The following is a 12,596-nucleotide window of genomic DNA, read 5'->3' as shown; positions in this document are numbered from 1 at the left end:
AGGTAGGAGAAGAAAATAAAAGCTGAAAAAATATTTATGCAGTTAGGAATATAGCAAAGAAGGCCTGAAGACAGCTAGTATTGTGACAGGATTGATGCAGAGAACTGCCAAAAAAATCCACAAAGCTTCAAAAGTGAAAATGACACCTACACAATGCAGAGCACAATCTCTCATTAGATGTTTTCTGTGAAATTTCCTGAATTCATCTATTAGAGATCCAGTAAAATAATCCACAGCATTTGTTATGGGACTGACAAAAAATCAATTTATGGAATAGAAAAAAAATTGTTTGCAACAGAATCATCAAATTTTTTTCAAATAAAAGCCATTTAGATTACAGGCAGATTTTTTGCCAAATTATGGGTTCACATCCAGACACTTTGAAATATAGGTCTCTTTCAATAAAAAACTTTGCCAGTAAACAAAGAATTTTAATAGATAAATTAAGATCTGACCAAAATACTGCCACATGAGAAACTTACAATCACCAGTGCTTTACAAAAACATTTTCCTTGTTCTTCCAAGTAATATTTTAATATACAAATACTTGGTACTTAAGGTTAGTTGTCAGAACTTGAGTCATGTAACAGCAAGCATCTAATAAAAAGTACCTTACTGTAGTTGGCTTTCATATAATCTACTCAAGAAGCTTTGCATCCAAACACTTAATAAGAAAACAAAAATCCAAAGGCTCTTTAGAAGTTATCCAGTAAGCACTACAATTCCAATTAATGTTGTAATTGCAAACAATTAAAAAATGAGAATTGAAGACCAATCCTATTAAATGCCAACTTTAGTTCTGTTCATTAGAACCTTTAAGCTACTGCACAGAGAGGAAAATGTTTAAAATGAGCTTAACAAAAATTAAGATTTTTTTTTCCTATTGAGCAATTAAAAGCCACTATGCTACAAGCAATCTGTGAAAGTATTTGAAACTATTTGATAAGCTCAAATAGGTTGATTAGCTGCATTTCCCTGGCAATAAGTTTCAACAACCCACTGTAAAAAGTTCCTCTTTTCCATCAGGTTATACACTTGTGCAGGTTTCTTTTCCCAGCCATAGAAAAAAGAAACAGCAAAACACTACAAAATAGGTGAAAGCAGCAAGTTTGTTGCCATTTGGAGTTCACAAAAGAAAGAGGAGGAAAAAAAAAAAGAAAAAAAATCCATCCATAAAGCCAAAAAAAAGTATGAGAGAAAATTTTCTAACTGAAGTCAAGTATTCACATGAATGTACCTCAAGCTCCCACTTGAAAGTAACTCACTGGAAAATCATGCAGGCCAGTAAACTCACTGTTAAGTTGCTGATCTTTCACATCTTGGAGAGACACTTATTTCTTCATTAAGGATTTTCAGAATTCATCTATTCTGCCCTCTCAAAAAATTATTCCTTTCCACAAAAAGGAGTAATAGGCAACTGATGAGGCATTATTCCAAAACAGAGATTACTCCAGAGGAGCATGTCATCTGTGGGCATACACTGGCTCCATTCTGAGTTCCACCAATTTCTTTGGGTTTTACCTCTGCCAATTCTCCTATGTTCAACCTATTTTGCTTTGGCATCCCCATCAGGTACATGTTAACATATTCAGCCATCAACTTTTATACTTTGTAGGCATCATCGGTGGAATACAATAAATTACTTCTTTAAAGAATTCAGTAACCTTAGAAACAACCTTTTCTATATGTATACTTCAGGGAAACCTCATAATCCTGTGAATAGAATCCCTGCAACTTTATTTTATTTATTAGCTAGTTTTCTAAAGGATCTATTTGGGTTATAGCACAACACTTGAAGGCAGCCTCCAACATCTCATTATAGAAAAAGTCCCCTGAGAACTGGAAGAGTGCTGCCTAACCCAGCCCTAGCCCACTGGCACAGCTGCACCATCCAGGCAGTCCCCATGCAAGCAGCCCAAAAGGGGCTGCAGCCAAAGATGTCCAATGGCACACAGAGCAGTTTTCAGAGGATGAGAGAACTAGAGGAATTCAGGTATTCTGAAGAAAGGAACTTACAAGGGAATGGAGGCAGGATACCTGCAAGAAATCTTGCTAGTTCTTTTCCATCACATGCTGCTTCATTGTAAAAACAAGAGGGAACTACTCCAGTCCTGCACTCCCCTGACTGGATGCACAAGGCACTGCACACTCAGCAAGGGCAGAGCAGGATCCTCACCAGCCAGGTAATGAAGGTGACACCAAAGGCCAAACACCTACTCAGATACTGTGGTAGAGACATGACTGAAACCTTAACTAGGAGCATTTCAAATCACAGTAGATCAACAAGAACTGGCAACATCCCAAAACTCTTCCTACTTAGTTGTAACCTGCCCACACACAGGTTACTTTTCATTTAATTATTCTTTCTATCCTGTGATAAATGGTTTTGTTCTTGGCATTAAAATTGACAGCAAGTAAAGAATAAGTATCTGTGAGTAGCTGAGTGTCTTAGTACTATTGGTTGGTTTGATAAATAAATTTCTTTAGAATTACCCCCTTCACTTGTTCCCTTTCTGATTAGAACATGACCCATCACCAGAAGATACAAGTATTAAATCAGTCCAAGCTTTCTCCAGTGAACAATAAAAGCATTTTAAAATCAGGGTGTGCTGCTTCTTTAATGTAACTTCAAGTCTTGCAAAATACAGTCCTTTTCTTTGCATCCATGCCAAAAAACCACGTTTAAACCAAACTCCTTGAGTGTGCATATAATTACAAATGAAAGACTCCAACAATATTGCATGGCATTTTCCTTCCAGCTGTAATCTACAGGTGATCAACAAGGCTAAAGGAACAATTTGGAAACAAAACAGGCAATTTACTATGGGAGAGGTTTCAAAACACCTTTCAAAGTCACAGCTACCAAACAGTTGCTCAAGAACTAGGAACTGCGCAGAAAGGTCCTGTGGAAACCACTCAACTCTAAGTGTTCTGACTTTGGAAATCAGATCACTTTTAAAAAACCCCAAACTTGAAAGTCCATCTTCTAATGCGACTCATGAACACTTTGAAATACACAGCTCTAGGAAAAGTCACCACAAATACATATTCTTAAGTACATAAGGTCTACAGGAGAAATGAATTTTTAAGAATTATGACCTTGTATCTACTTGGGTGTTGGTTCAAATCCCGTTTCCAGCGTCATTTCAATGCAACAACAAAAGAGGGATTTCCTGACTCAGAGTTTAGAAGGAAGACACGCTGAAAAATAACTATTTGTTCCACACCTCATATACACTAAAGCAAAAACACACACCCACTACTTAAGCGAGCGTAATTATATTAACAAACAGACAGAACTACAATTCCACAATTAAGACTTTCTTTAATTGTGAGTTACTAACCACAGTGGTAGTGCTTCTGGAAGTTTTGTTTTCTTAAGCATCTGACTTAAACATGTACTTTCCTCCAAAAAACCCGTACAGTAGAGAAATACAGAGAATACTCTTTGGATTTCAGACAGACTAAATATTTATGTCGAGTTCTCAAGTGTTTCAACAAATGTCTTATACTTGGAAGAGATTACACAAGATTATGAAGGAAGCAGGCTACCAAGGCAAACTTGACATTTTTTCCACTGCTGAGCTTTAATGCTTCAGATGTGGAACCAGTTGCTTTAAACCACTACTTAAATGTCTTACATTGAAAGAATCAAGAATGGAGCTCAGTTAAATGTATATTTCTGCTCACTTTATGCCATATCCTGAGAGAAGGCGCTTGTGAGTTTTCATTCTGCAAAACGAACTTGTTGCAGAAGCAGCATGATGAAAACTACTGCTAAGCCTTTGAGAATATAACTGATATGAAATTGTCTCATGAAGATGAAGGACAAATCAATGAAAACTGATTAATGAGGAAAACAAAGGGCTATCTCAGTCTTCAGCTTCTCAAGAAAAGTTTATAAACACTAACAAAACAATCAATACAATTTAGAGAAAAGAAACAGAGATAGAAATGTCAAAATGCTTATTGTGGCTAAATATTATAGACTAACACCAGTTTCTATTAAGGTTTACTTTTCAATGATTCTTAAAACATTTGATATAAAAAAGGTATTTTGAAATCCTCTTTTGATACTTGTATGTGGGTAGCTCATAATCACTTTACCTATTAGTTATATTTAAAGTAAACACTATAACATCTGGAAATCAGCAACTGTACTTTTTAGAAAAGAGCTCACTAACATTTACAAGCCTCAGATACATCAATCCTACCAAGCCCTAACTCAAAAGAGCTAGTTACAGACAGACAACTGTCCACGTGGGTCCAAAGCAATGCCACCAACCAACTTAGCTCAGGAGGAGAAAACTTGCTCCAGAAACCATTCTCTAGGCTTTTCAACAACTTCTAGGCCTTATGCATGCCCATGTTTAAAAGTCCACTGTCTAACTTCCCTGGCACAAAGAAGAGCAGGAAGCCACCACACACTGCTATGGGCAGCTCCATTCCAGGGCAAGGACAATAACTGGGGAAATAGGCATTTTACATACTCACATTCATGCTTTAGGCACAGGAAATGTTCTGCAAAATTCATCTACTTACCTGCAAAACTTCTTACTGGAAACAACAGATCTGTTTGATGCTGTACTTACTACTTGCTCAGTCACAAAACTCTTACACTGTTAAACTGAAAACAGAATTGTTTCTACAGCAGTAGAAACACACACAATAGTATAACCATACTGGCAAATTCCCCCCAAACACTGCTCTAGTCAATTTTCATACCACACATTCCAAAGACCAAAAAGTCAGATATAACACTATGCACACCTATTAAGTTTAACTGATAATTCCAGACTAGAGGTACAACAGGAAAAGTTTCTATACAAATGCATTAGCTGAAATATCAAACCTCACGGACACCTGAAAATAGCTGGACACAGATCCCAGATCCCAAATAGGATTTGTTGTCTTTGTTGTACCTGTTTACCAAACACAAGCATATTTTTTTTTGGTTTTGCCTCTCAGAACAAATGGGTAACACACTAACTACCTCCAAATAGAGCAGAGCCAGCAGACCAGTAGTTGTGCAATCTGCAGTAAAAGGTAGCCACACACACACAACTCTTAGTAGTAGAAAGACCAACAGAAAATTTTAGATAATCTCCAAGAGAAAATACATCCAGTGTTATTTTCCCAGCATTGACCATACACAGATAAACACTACATTCTAACTTTTAAACTTTATCAAGTAGATTATAGATAACTCCATTTGCTATTACAGATTTGTATCATTATGTCAGCTAAAGACTTCAAACCACATTAGAGTACACTACCTCACAGGATGAATACAGCAACAAGTAATTACAATCCTAACAATCTACTTGCAGATTACATTACAGTGTTTACCAACACAAGTGATCAGTAATACACAAACTATTTCATCTTCATATTTAAAAACAAACACATTTTTCCAGAGAATACTACCACCAGGCACTTAACTTTGAAACAAAAAAATTTCCCTAACCCACCCCGCCCCAAATGTCTCCAGAGTACTAAAAGATCAGCCACCATTTTGTTTAAACACTCACTTTCAAGTATCTGATTTCTATACTTGAGGGTCAAAAGAAGATAATTAGTGGCATTTTTAATTTAGGAAAATACTGCCACCTCTCCTAGTAAACTTCCAGACAGTGGCACAAATTTCCATGCAAACAAATGAAGTCTTAGTAATAAGCACAAAAATAGTAAAACTATTTAGTAAAACTATAAAAATGAGTCAACATCTCATTTTCAATCTAATTTTGGAACAATTTTTCTTCTTCCATCTTCTACAACTTTCCTAAATGTAATTGCTTTAAACTATACTACAGGAAAACAAGAATATTGAGGTAATTTTGCAGACTTTCTCCAGTTGTATCACATCTCTACATCTACCACTTATGACGACAGTTTCATCCCTTCCTCCTTTTTATTATCTGTAGATAGCAGAAAACCAAATTTTACTTTAGACTGAACAGTTTTGTACTAAATATGTACTTGGATGCTAGACTGTAAAGGAACCTGTCATCAAGTTCCAAAAGAAGAAAGCAACCCTCAAGTTTTAAAATTCTAGCTCACTTCTGTAATCAAAAGAAAAATATACATGACCTATACAATGAGTTTGTACCAATTTGCCCTTGATTTCTAACTGTCAATAGTACTGTTATGCCACATGCACATAAAGCCTGCACAAGAAATCTATTGTGTTGATGACAAAACAAAGCACTACAAGCTATCCAAATTACAAAAGATAGAACTAGATAAAGTGACAGATGGCTATTATAAAACACTTTCTAAACTATTATTATCATTATTATTATTATTATTTTGCTGACTGGGATGCCAAAACAAGGTCACATATCCAGTAGCATCAGTCACATGTGAATGTACCCAACTTTACTAACAGTCTATTACCATAAAAATACTCAAAAGAGCAAGAAAAAAGAAATGAGATTCCTTAGCAGGAAAGATGACAAATTTGGGTCATCCCTGAAGCCTAAATGAACTGTTCTGAATGGCATTATTCATTCAAACTAACAATAATTTCCCATTTACTGTAGTCCATAGGGAATAAACTATTTACATTTGGTTTTCTCTGCAACCATACAAACTAGAAAGGTTTGTTTAAATTAAAGCTTGGATTTTGCAGCATAGTTTTGTGGCCACAGAAGGGCAGGACAGACAGGATCCTACTGCCTGGTTATATACAAGGTTTGCCGTGTTGCACTCAACCACAAAAATTTCTTTTTTATTCAAATGACAATCAAATTCAAATTACTTCAGTCATACTTGCAAGTAGCATTTTAGACCAGATCCACACCAAACTGCTTTCCTAAGACCATATGAACTACATAGTTCTCATCATTTATTTGTCTCCTCATTAAATTTATCAGTCCAGAAGGGGAAGATCCACGTTTTCTCCTGAGATCATGCATAACATACTTACATCATCATCACAGATTTTAAGAACTATGTCAAAATACTTCTAACTATCAACACTCAAAACAAAGAGGGAAACTTACCTACTACCATGAGCGTGAACTCAAATCCTCTCTTCACAGACTTTCGGTAAACTTGATTTGGAAGATTTGCAAACCCCACATATCCTTCAAGGTTCTTCTGTTGCTAAAGCAAGAGATATTTAGGAAAAGAAAAAGTTAAAAGGAAAGCAAGTAATTTCTTAATTGGCTTGTATTCTTAGTTAATGAAATGTTCACTTCATTTTCACATTTGTAGAAAAGTGCTATCTACCCAACCTCTCAACAGCCCAAGCTGTCTACATTCAAGACAGTATAATGAACTGCAGCAAAAAATACAAAAGACAATTTTTTGTCTGGATGGTCAGAAAAACTGGCACAGAAACTCAGGTACACTACGAGTATTTTGGGCAAATGCAATTGCCATATGATGCCTGCACAGTGAGCATGTGCAAACAAATTAAAACATAATCAACTTGGTACCAATGCCCATTTGACACACAGGCCAGCAGTATGAATGCACCCTTCCTGTATTTCCAAGTCATGGTGGTACTGCCTCAACGTGAAGGGAATCAACTTGAGACCTCTGCTTCTGTGTCATTCAACTGCAGGCCTTCATGTCAAACCCAGACTTACACTAATGCAGCATGCCTTGCATAAACTCTCCATACAGGCAAAACTTCAGTTGCCTTGTACTCTGCAAAACTTACCCAAAATAGTGCCTACTGTGAAACAAGAGAAGAATTCTGGATGTTAGCCATTACTTCTTCTCACCACATTAATGAAAATGCTGGAGGTACTTAAAATGCCTCCTCCTTACTGTACTAGACCCAGCAATCTTTCAAAGCTCAGCTGTGCTACCTTTACACCACTCTTCCAGCACAATCCTACAACTGTTTGTTTATTAATGCAGCAGCTCTGAGGATTGCCTTATGAGACTGGGCAATTTAGATATTTTACAAAGATTCTGAAAACACTTTCTTGAGAAAACTGTCTACTAAAAGCAACACAAGGCACTGCTAGTCATGGAGCAGTGATTTCAGCCTTTAGGCATTATGTCCATGCAAAGTTGAGAGGATGTCATGTGATGGTGGTACTGCCTCAGTTTCAGAGTTTGAGAGCTGTATATACCCACACAGCTGAAGTGCTGTCTACAAGTTCAAATTCCGCTGCCTAAAATTATCTTTATGAGAACAGAGGAATTCTAAAAAATAATTTGTAAAAAATTTTTCTCTTGCAGGCACTCTTGGCTCAGAACTTCTCTGTATGGGATACAGTTTGGTTAATTCAAGTCTGGTATGTGGTTGAGTCATTTATTTTGAAATTCTCTCTTTCTAAAACTGACAGAATAAGTTCAAAGCAGTAATAATACTCAGATTTTTTAAATTAAAAATATTTCTTTAATTAAAGCAAGGATATAAAACCACTATCACCTTTAAAGCATTGAATGCAAGAACTAACCTCTTGGCAATCCAACAGCACTAGTCAATAAATGGACTCTGTGTTTTAAGTCACCCAACTGATTTCTCCATTTGGCAAATAAACTATTAATCTCAAACAAAACTACACCATTGCAAAGACTAAGTTAGAGGCTCCAGTTTAAATAATCATAATGCAATAAATGTTGTTACTTCCCTAAATGTAGGAATCTTTGTGTTGTGTCATCAAGGAACTTCTTTAAGGAAGCTTTTTGTTTCAATATAGGCTTTGGTGCAGCTATAATCTCATCTGAAAGGTTTTAAAGTATTTTAAAAATCAGCCAGGAATTTAAAATCCAAATATTTGTTTTAATTTTCCAATCTATTACTGCATGTAAGGAATGGAATTTATCACAATCTGAAACCCTGAGCTGGAGCCAATGCTTTAGAGATATTACATGACATGCAGGTCAGTGCTGTTAAAGATATTAAAGGGCTCCTTAACAGTGCAGGTCCTTAATAACCATTAAGGATGTGGAACTCCTATTCATCCTACCAGATATGAAATATCTAATCACAGTCAGGCACTCCTAATAGTTCTACTTGTCAGTCACCTGCATTTTTTAGTATCTACATACCTTTTAATGTGTGTCATGTTTACCAGAAACACCTCATTGCCTCATTAGCTAATTCTTTTGCTTAAAAGAATGGGTTTCCATATAATTCTGGTCTTGAACTAAAGTTATTTCTCTTCCCCTTTATAAAGAGCTCCACACTTCAGATAGTTTTACCCCTCTGTACTTCTATATCACTGAGTATGAAATGCTAAAAAAGAATAGATGGCAAATTTTGGGTTGTTTGCTTTATTAAGTGGGTCTACATTAATTACACCCACAATTTTAGATAACGAAATAAAAATGGTAGTAACCAGAAAGATGAAGATGTATCAAATGTTACATTGGGCATTAATGCTGCGTTTAATGTGACCATTTGTCCTCAGTAGGAAAAAGCCTTTTAAAAAATTGCAGCTGGATGCCAGATTCAGATTTCTGGTACACCAATTAAAACTGAAGATTTCAACATACTGGTTCTTAAATGGCTGCCTTTGTTCATAATTTGCCACTTCTAAAGAGACCAAAACAAATTAGGAATTGAGTTTCTTTAATTCCTGCAACAGCTTTTAAAGGAACTTAGTACTTTTTTTGGTAAAAGAGTTGACTTCCACTGTCTTGAACATGGTGCCAAATGAGATCTCACATTTCTAATACTTACAATACCTTCCCCTTAATTTTTACCCCTTCTTGATTTTCAACCAGCTGTTACCTAAGCTCAATTTTAGTTCATTTAATAAAAACCTCATGCTGCCTCTCTTCCTACATTAGCTGTAAAACATCTGCATTAAGGTAATACTTACAGCTACTTTGTAAACAACACGTTTCCATCATTTTCACAATTGAAGATATCAGGAGAATACATCCAGAAGTAGACCAGCAAAATGATGAATTTGAACCATTGCAGCAACGAGTCCATGCAGGTGCAGCCGCAATCCAGAGAGAGGAAGAGGGGCAGTGTGAGAAAGAAAAGAAAAGAAAAGAAGAAAACGTTACTTACATTTGATCAAAGTAACTCACAGTATTTTCCACCTACTATGCTTAGGTTGCAGCATTTTAAGCAGAATCACAGAATGGTTTGGGATGGAAGGGGTATGGAGGAACATCTACTTCGAAACCCCCTGTCATGGGCATGGACACCTTCCACTAGGTCAGTCTGCTCTAAGCCCCATCAAACCTGATTTTGAACACTTCCAGGGATGGTGCATCCACAACTTCTCTGGACAATCAGTTCCAGCACCTCACCACCCTCACAATAAACAATTTCTTCCCAATAGCTAATCTGAACCTATTCTCTGTCAGCTGAAGGCCATTTCCCCTCGTCCTCTCCTGTTAAAAATCCCTCTTCACCTTTCTTGCAGGCCTCCTTAATTGTCTTTGTTAGTAACCTTAATTTAGTTTGGATTATACATAAAACAACCGAATTTCATGGTAATATACTACACAAACTCCAGCCATTTAATGATCAATACAGGCAGCTTAAACAATAGCTCTTATTACTTCAGGTATTCAACACATTTTTGATTGCCATATGCTATCTGAACCTGTAATGGGTTCAGGCATGTTTCTTCTTCTGAGGTGTTCACTAGAATATGCAATCTCATTTCACCACACTACTACACAGCATCTTTATTTTAGTCTGGAAAAGGTACAAAGACCAAAGCCATCATCCTCACAAACGTCTTCCAGGATTCTGTGTTTCTAAGTCACTTTACACATTCAGTGAACAGTGTCAATTCACTTCATTTGCAACACTGAGCATTAGAGCACTGCTGCAAACTTGGGCACAAGTGTCATGGTTCAACAGCCAGAAAATAAAGAACAAAGCAGGGAACACAAGCTATGTGTCTGTTCAACAACATCTAACTCTGTGCGTGACAAGAGGTCTACAACAGTTCTCCAACACACCACTTACAATACCTTAACTAAAAGCTGTATCACAAAGATCCTGTTTGTCACTAAACATCTTCCCAGGCTTGAGTATTTCAATACATAGATACTAAAAAAGTAAGTAAAAAACCCCATCTTAATAGCAAATTCTAGGCCAGCAGTTAAGATGCTTCTGCATCTTAATACCTAATTTTTAATCAATCCCATAGTTCCAGAGTCTGAATTTATTTTTAGAAACTCTACACCATGATGGAAACTGCACTTCAAAGTGGCACTGAAGTCTCCTTCTGCTTGTCTATGTAATGCAATATAAGCTTTCTGTTTCCACAGCCCCCTTCATGGTCTATCAGCACCCAGAGCCATACCAGCTCAGCACACTGGGTACACTGCTGCTGTACTCTTCTGAAAGGACAAAAAAGCAAAGCACTGCTGGATCAATGCCAGTCCTTCTCTGTGCCTCGCAGAAAGGTGGCACAAGATGCTCTGGGAGGAAGCTCCCTTTGTTTTGGGAGGAAGACAGATGCATATGCAGCAGAACTGGAGCGAGCTGTGCAGCCTGGAACATAACTGATACTGCAGATCCCACAGCAGCCCCAGTACTCCAAGATTTTAATATCAACCACCCTAAGTAATACATTACTATCAGGTATCATGTAGCACATCACTGCTTTCAACTGTGAAAGAAGGGAACATCATCAAGCACTAGTTCACTGAGTGAACACAGGCGCCTCCTTTCCTGGACAAAAGCAGTACTATTTGAAATCCTATCATCCAGCAAGAACAGCCACATGGGTCACACCAAAGTTCTGCCTTCACCTGAAGCCAGAAACATACATCTAAGGTAGCACACACAGCAGAATAAACAGAGCAGTGTTTCTCTTAACACCTCCACAATCACCAAAGATCCACCTCGCAAGCATTTAGGATGGGCTGTTTCTTCACTTAAACAGCATTTGACCAATTTCTCTTCCATGCACACTCTTCTTATAATCACAAACAGCATCCACAAAAGTCTCTGTAGCAAGGACTGCCCCTGTACATTGCTAAAAGGATGAATATCATTTCAAAATTACCTCCAGTTAGCACAGTAGTATCTTCATTGGAAAACAGCCCTAATCATCTAACGTACTGTGCTCAAAAGAAGCCATTTCATGTCTCTGATTGCTCCTGCTGCTCTTACATAACTCTACTCTAGCTCTGTACTCTTCTGAGGAAGCCAGGGCAAGAGCTACACACAGTGTCCAAGAGGCAAACACAGATCCAATGTCTGATCATGTGCTATCTCTTACTCTCATCCTTTTATCAATTCCCAACATGTAGCGTATTTGAATCCTTCCAAGCACTGAGCTGATGATACTGCGAACTGTACACAAGACCTCACTCCTGAGCTCTAAAACATGTTCACAGCTTGTCACTGAGCATACAGCACAGCAGTCCACTTGTATCATTTTACCATCATCCATGATGCATTCCAGCTATCATTGTATATCAAGTATTCTAATATTTTCATCTTCTTGTAGTTGTCAGCAATCTCCAATCTAACTCAGCACAAATGAAGGCAAGCAATACAATTATAAACTTGGCCTCAGATGACTTTCAGTGCATCTACTCTGTGTACTCAATGTTGCTTTAATGTACGTCTCCCTCAAGCAAAATGTCACAGCCCACATAAACCAGCTGCAGAGCTGGTGGTGTTTTTGGATCCATCATCAGAATCA

The 12,596-nt window shown here is 37.2% G+C and overlaps 1 protein-coding gene across 1 annotated transcript in view; it reads right to left on the bottom strand.

The window, feature by feature from the left end:
• Positions 1-12,341, bottom strand: part of SEPTIN7 (septin 7) — a 65,410-nt gene extending 53,069 nt beyond the window's left edge. Inside the window, 2 exon segments of the mRNA XM_063170615.1 lie at positions 7,005-7,178; positions 12,332-12,341. Of these exon segments, the coding sequence (XP_063026685.1) occupies positions 7,005-7,178; positions 12,332-12,341 (184 nt within the window).
• Between the last annotated feature and the right edge of the window lie 255 nt (positions 12,342-12,596).

This window comes from Melospiza melodia, chromosome 1 (genome assembly GCF_035770615.1).
Source record: "Melospiza melodia melodia isolate bMelMel2 chromosome 1, bMelMel2.pri, whole genome shotgun sequence".
Taxonomy (NCBI): Eukaryota; Metazoa; Chordata; class Aves; order Passeriformes; family Passerellidae; genus Melospiza; species Melospiza melodia.
Note: the sequence above shows the minus strand (reverse complement) of the source record. Positions and strands in the feature narration are given on the sequence as shown.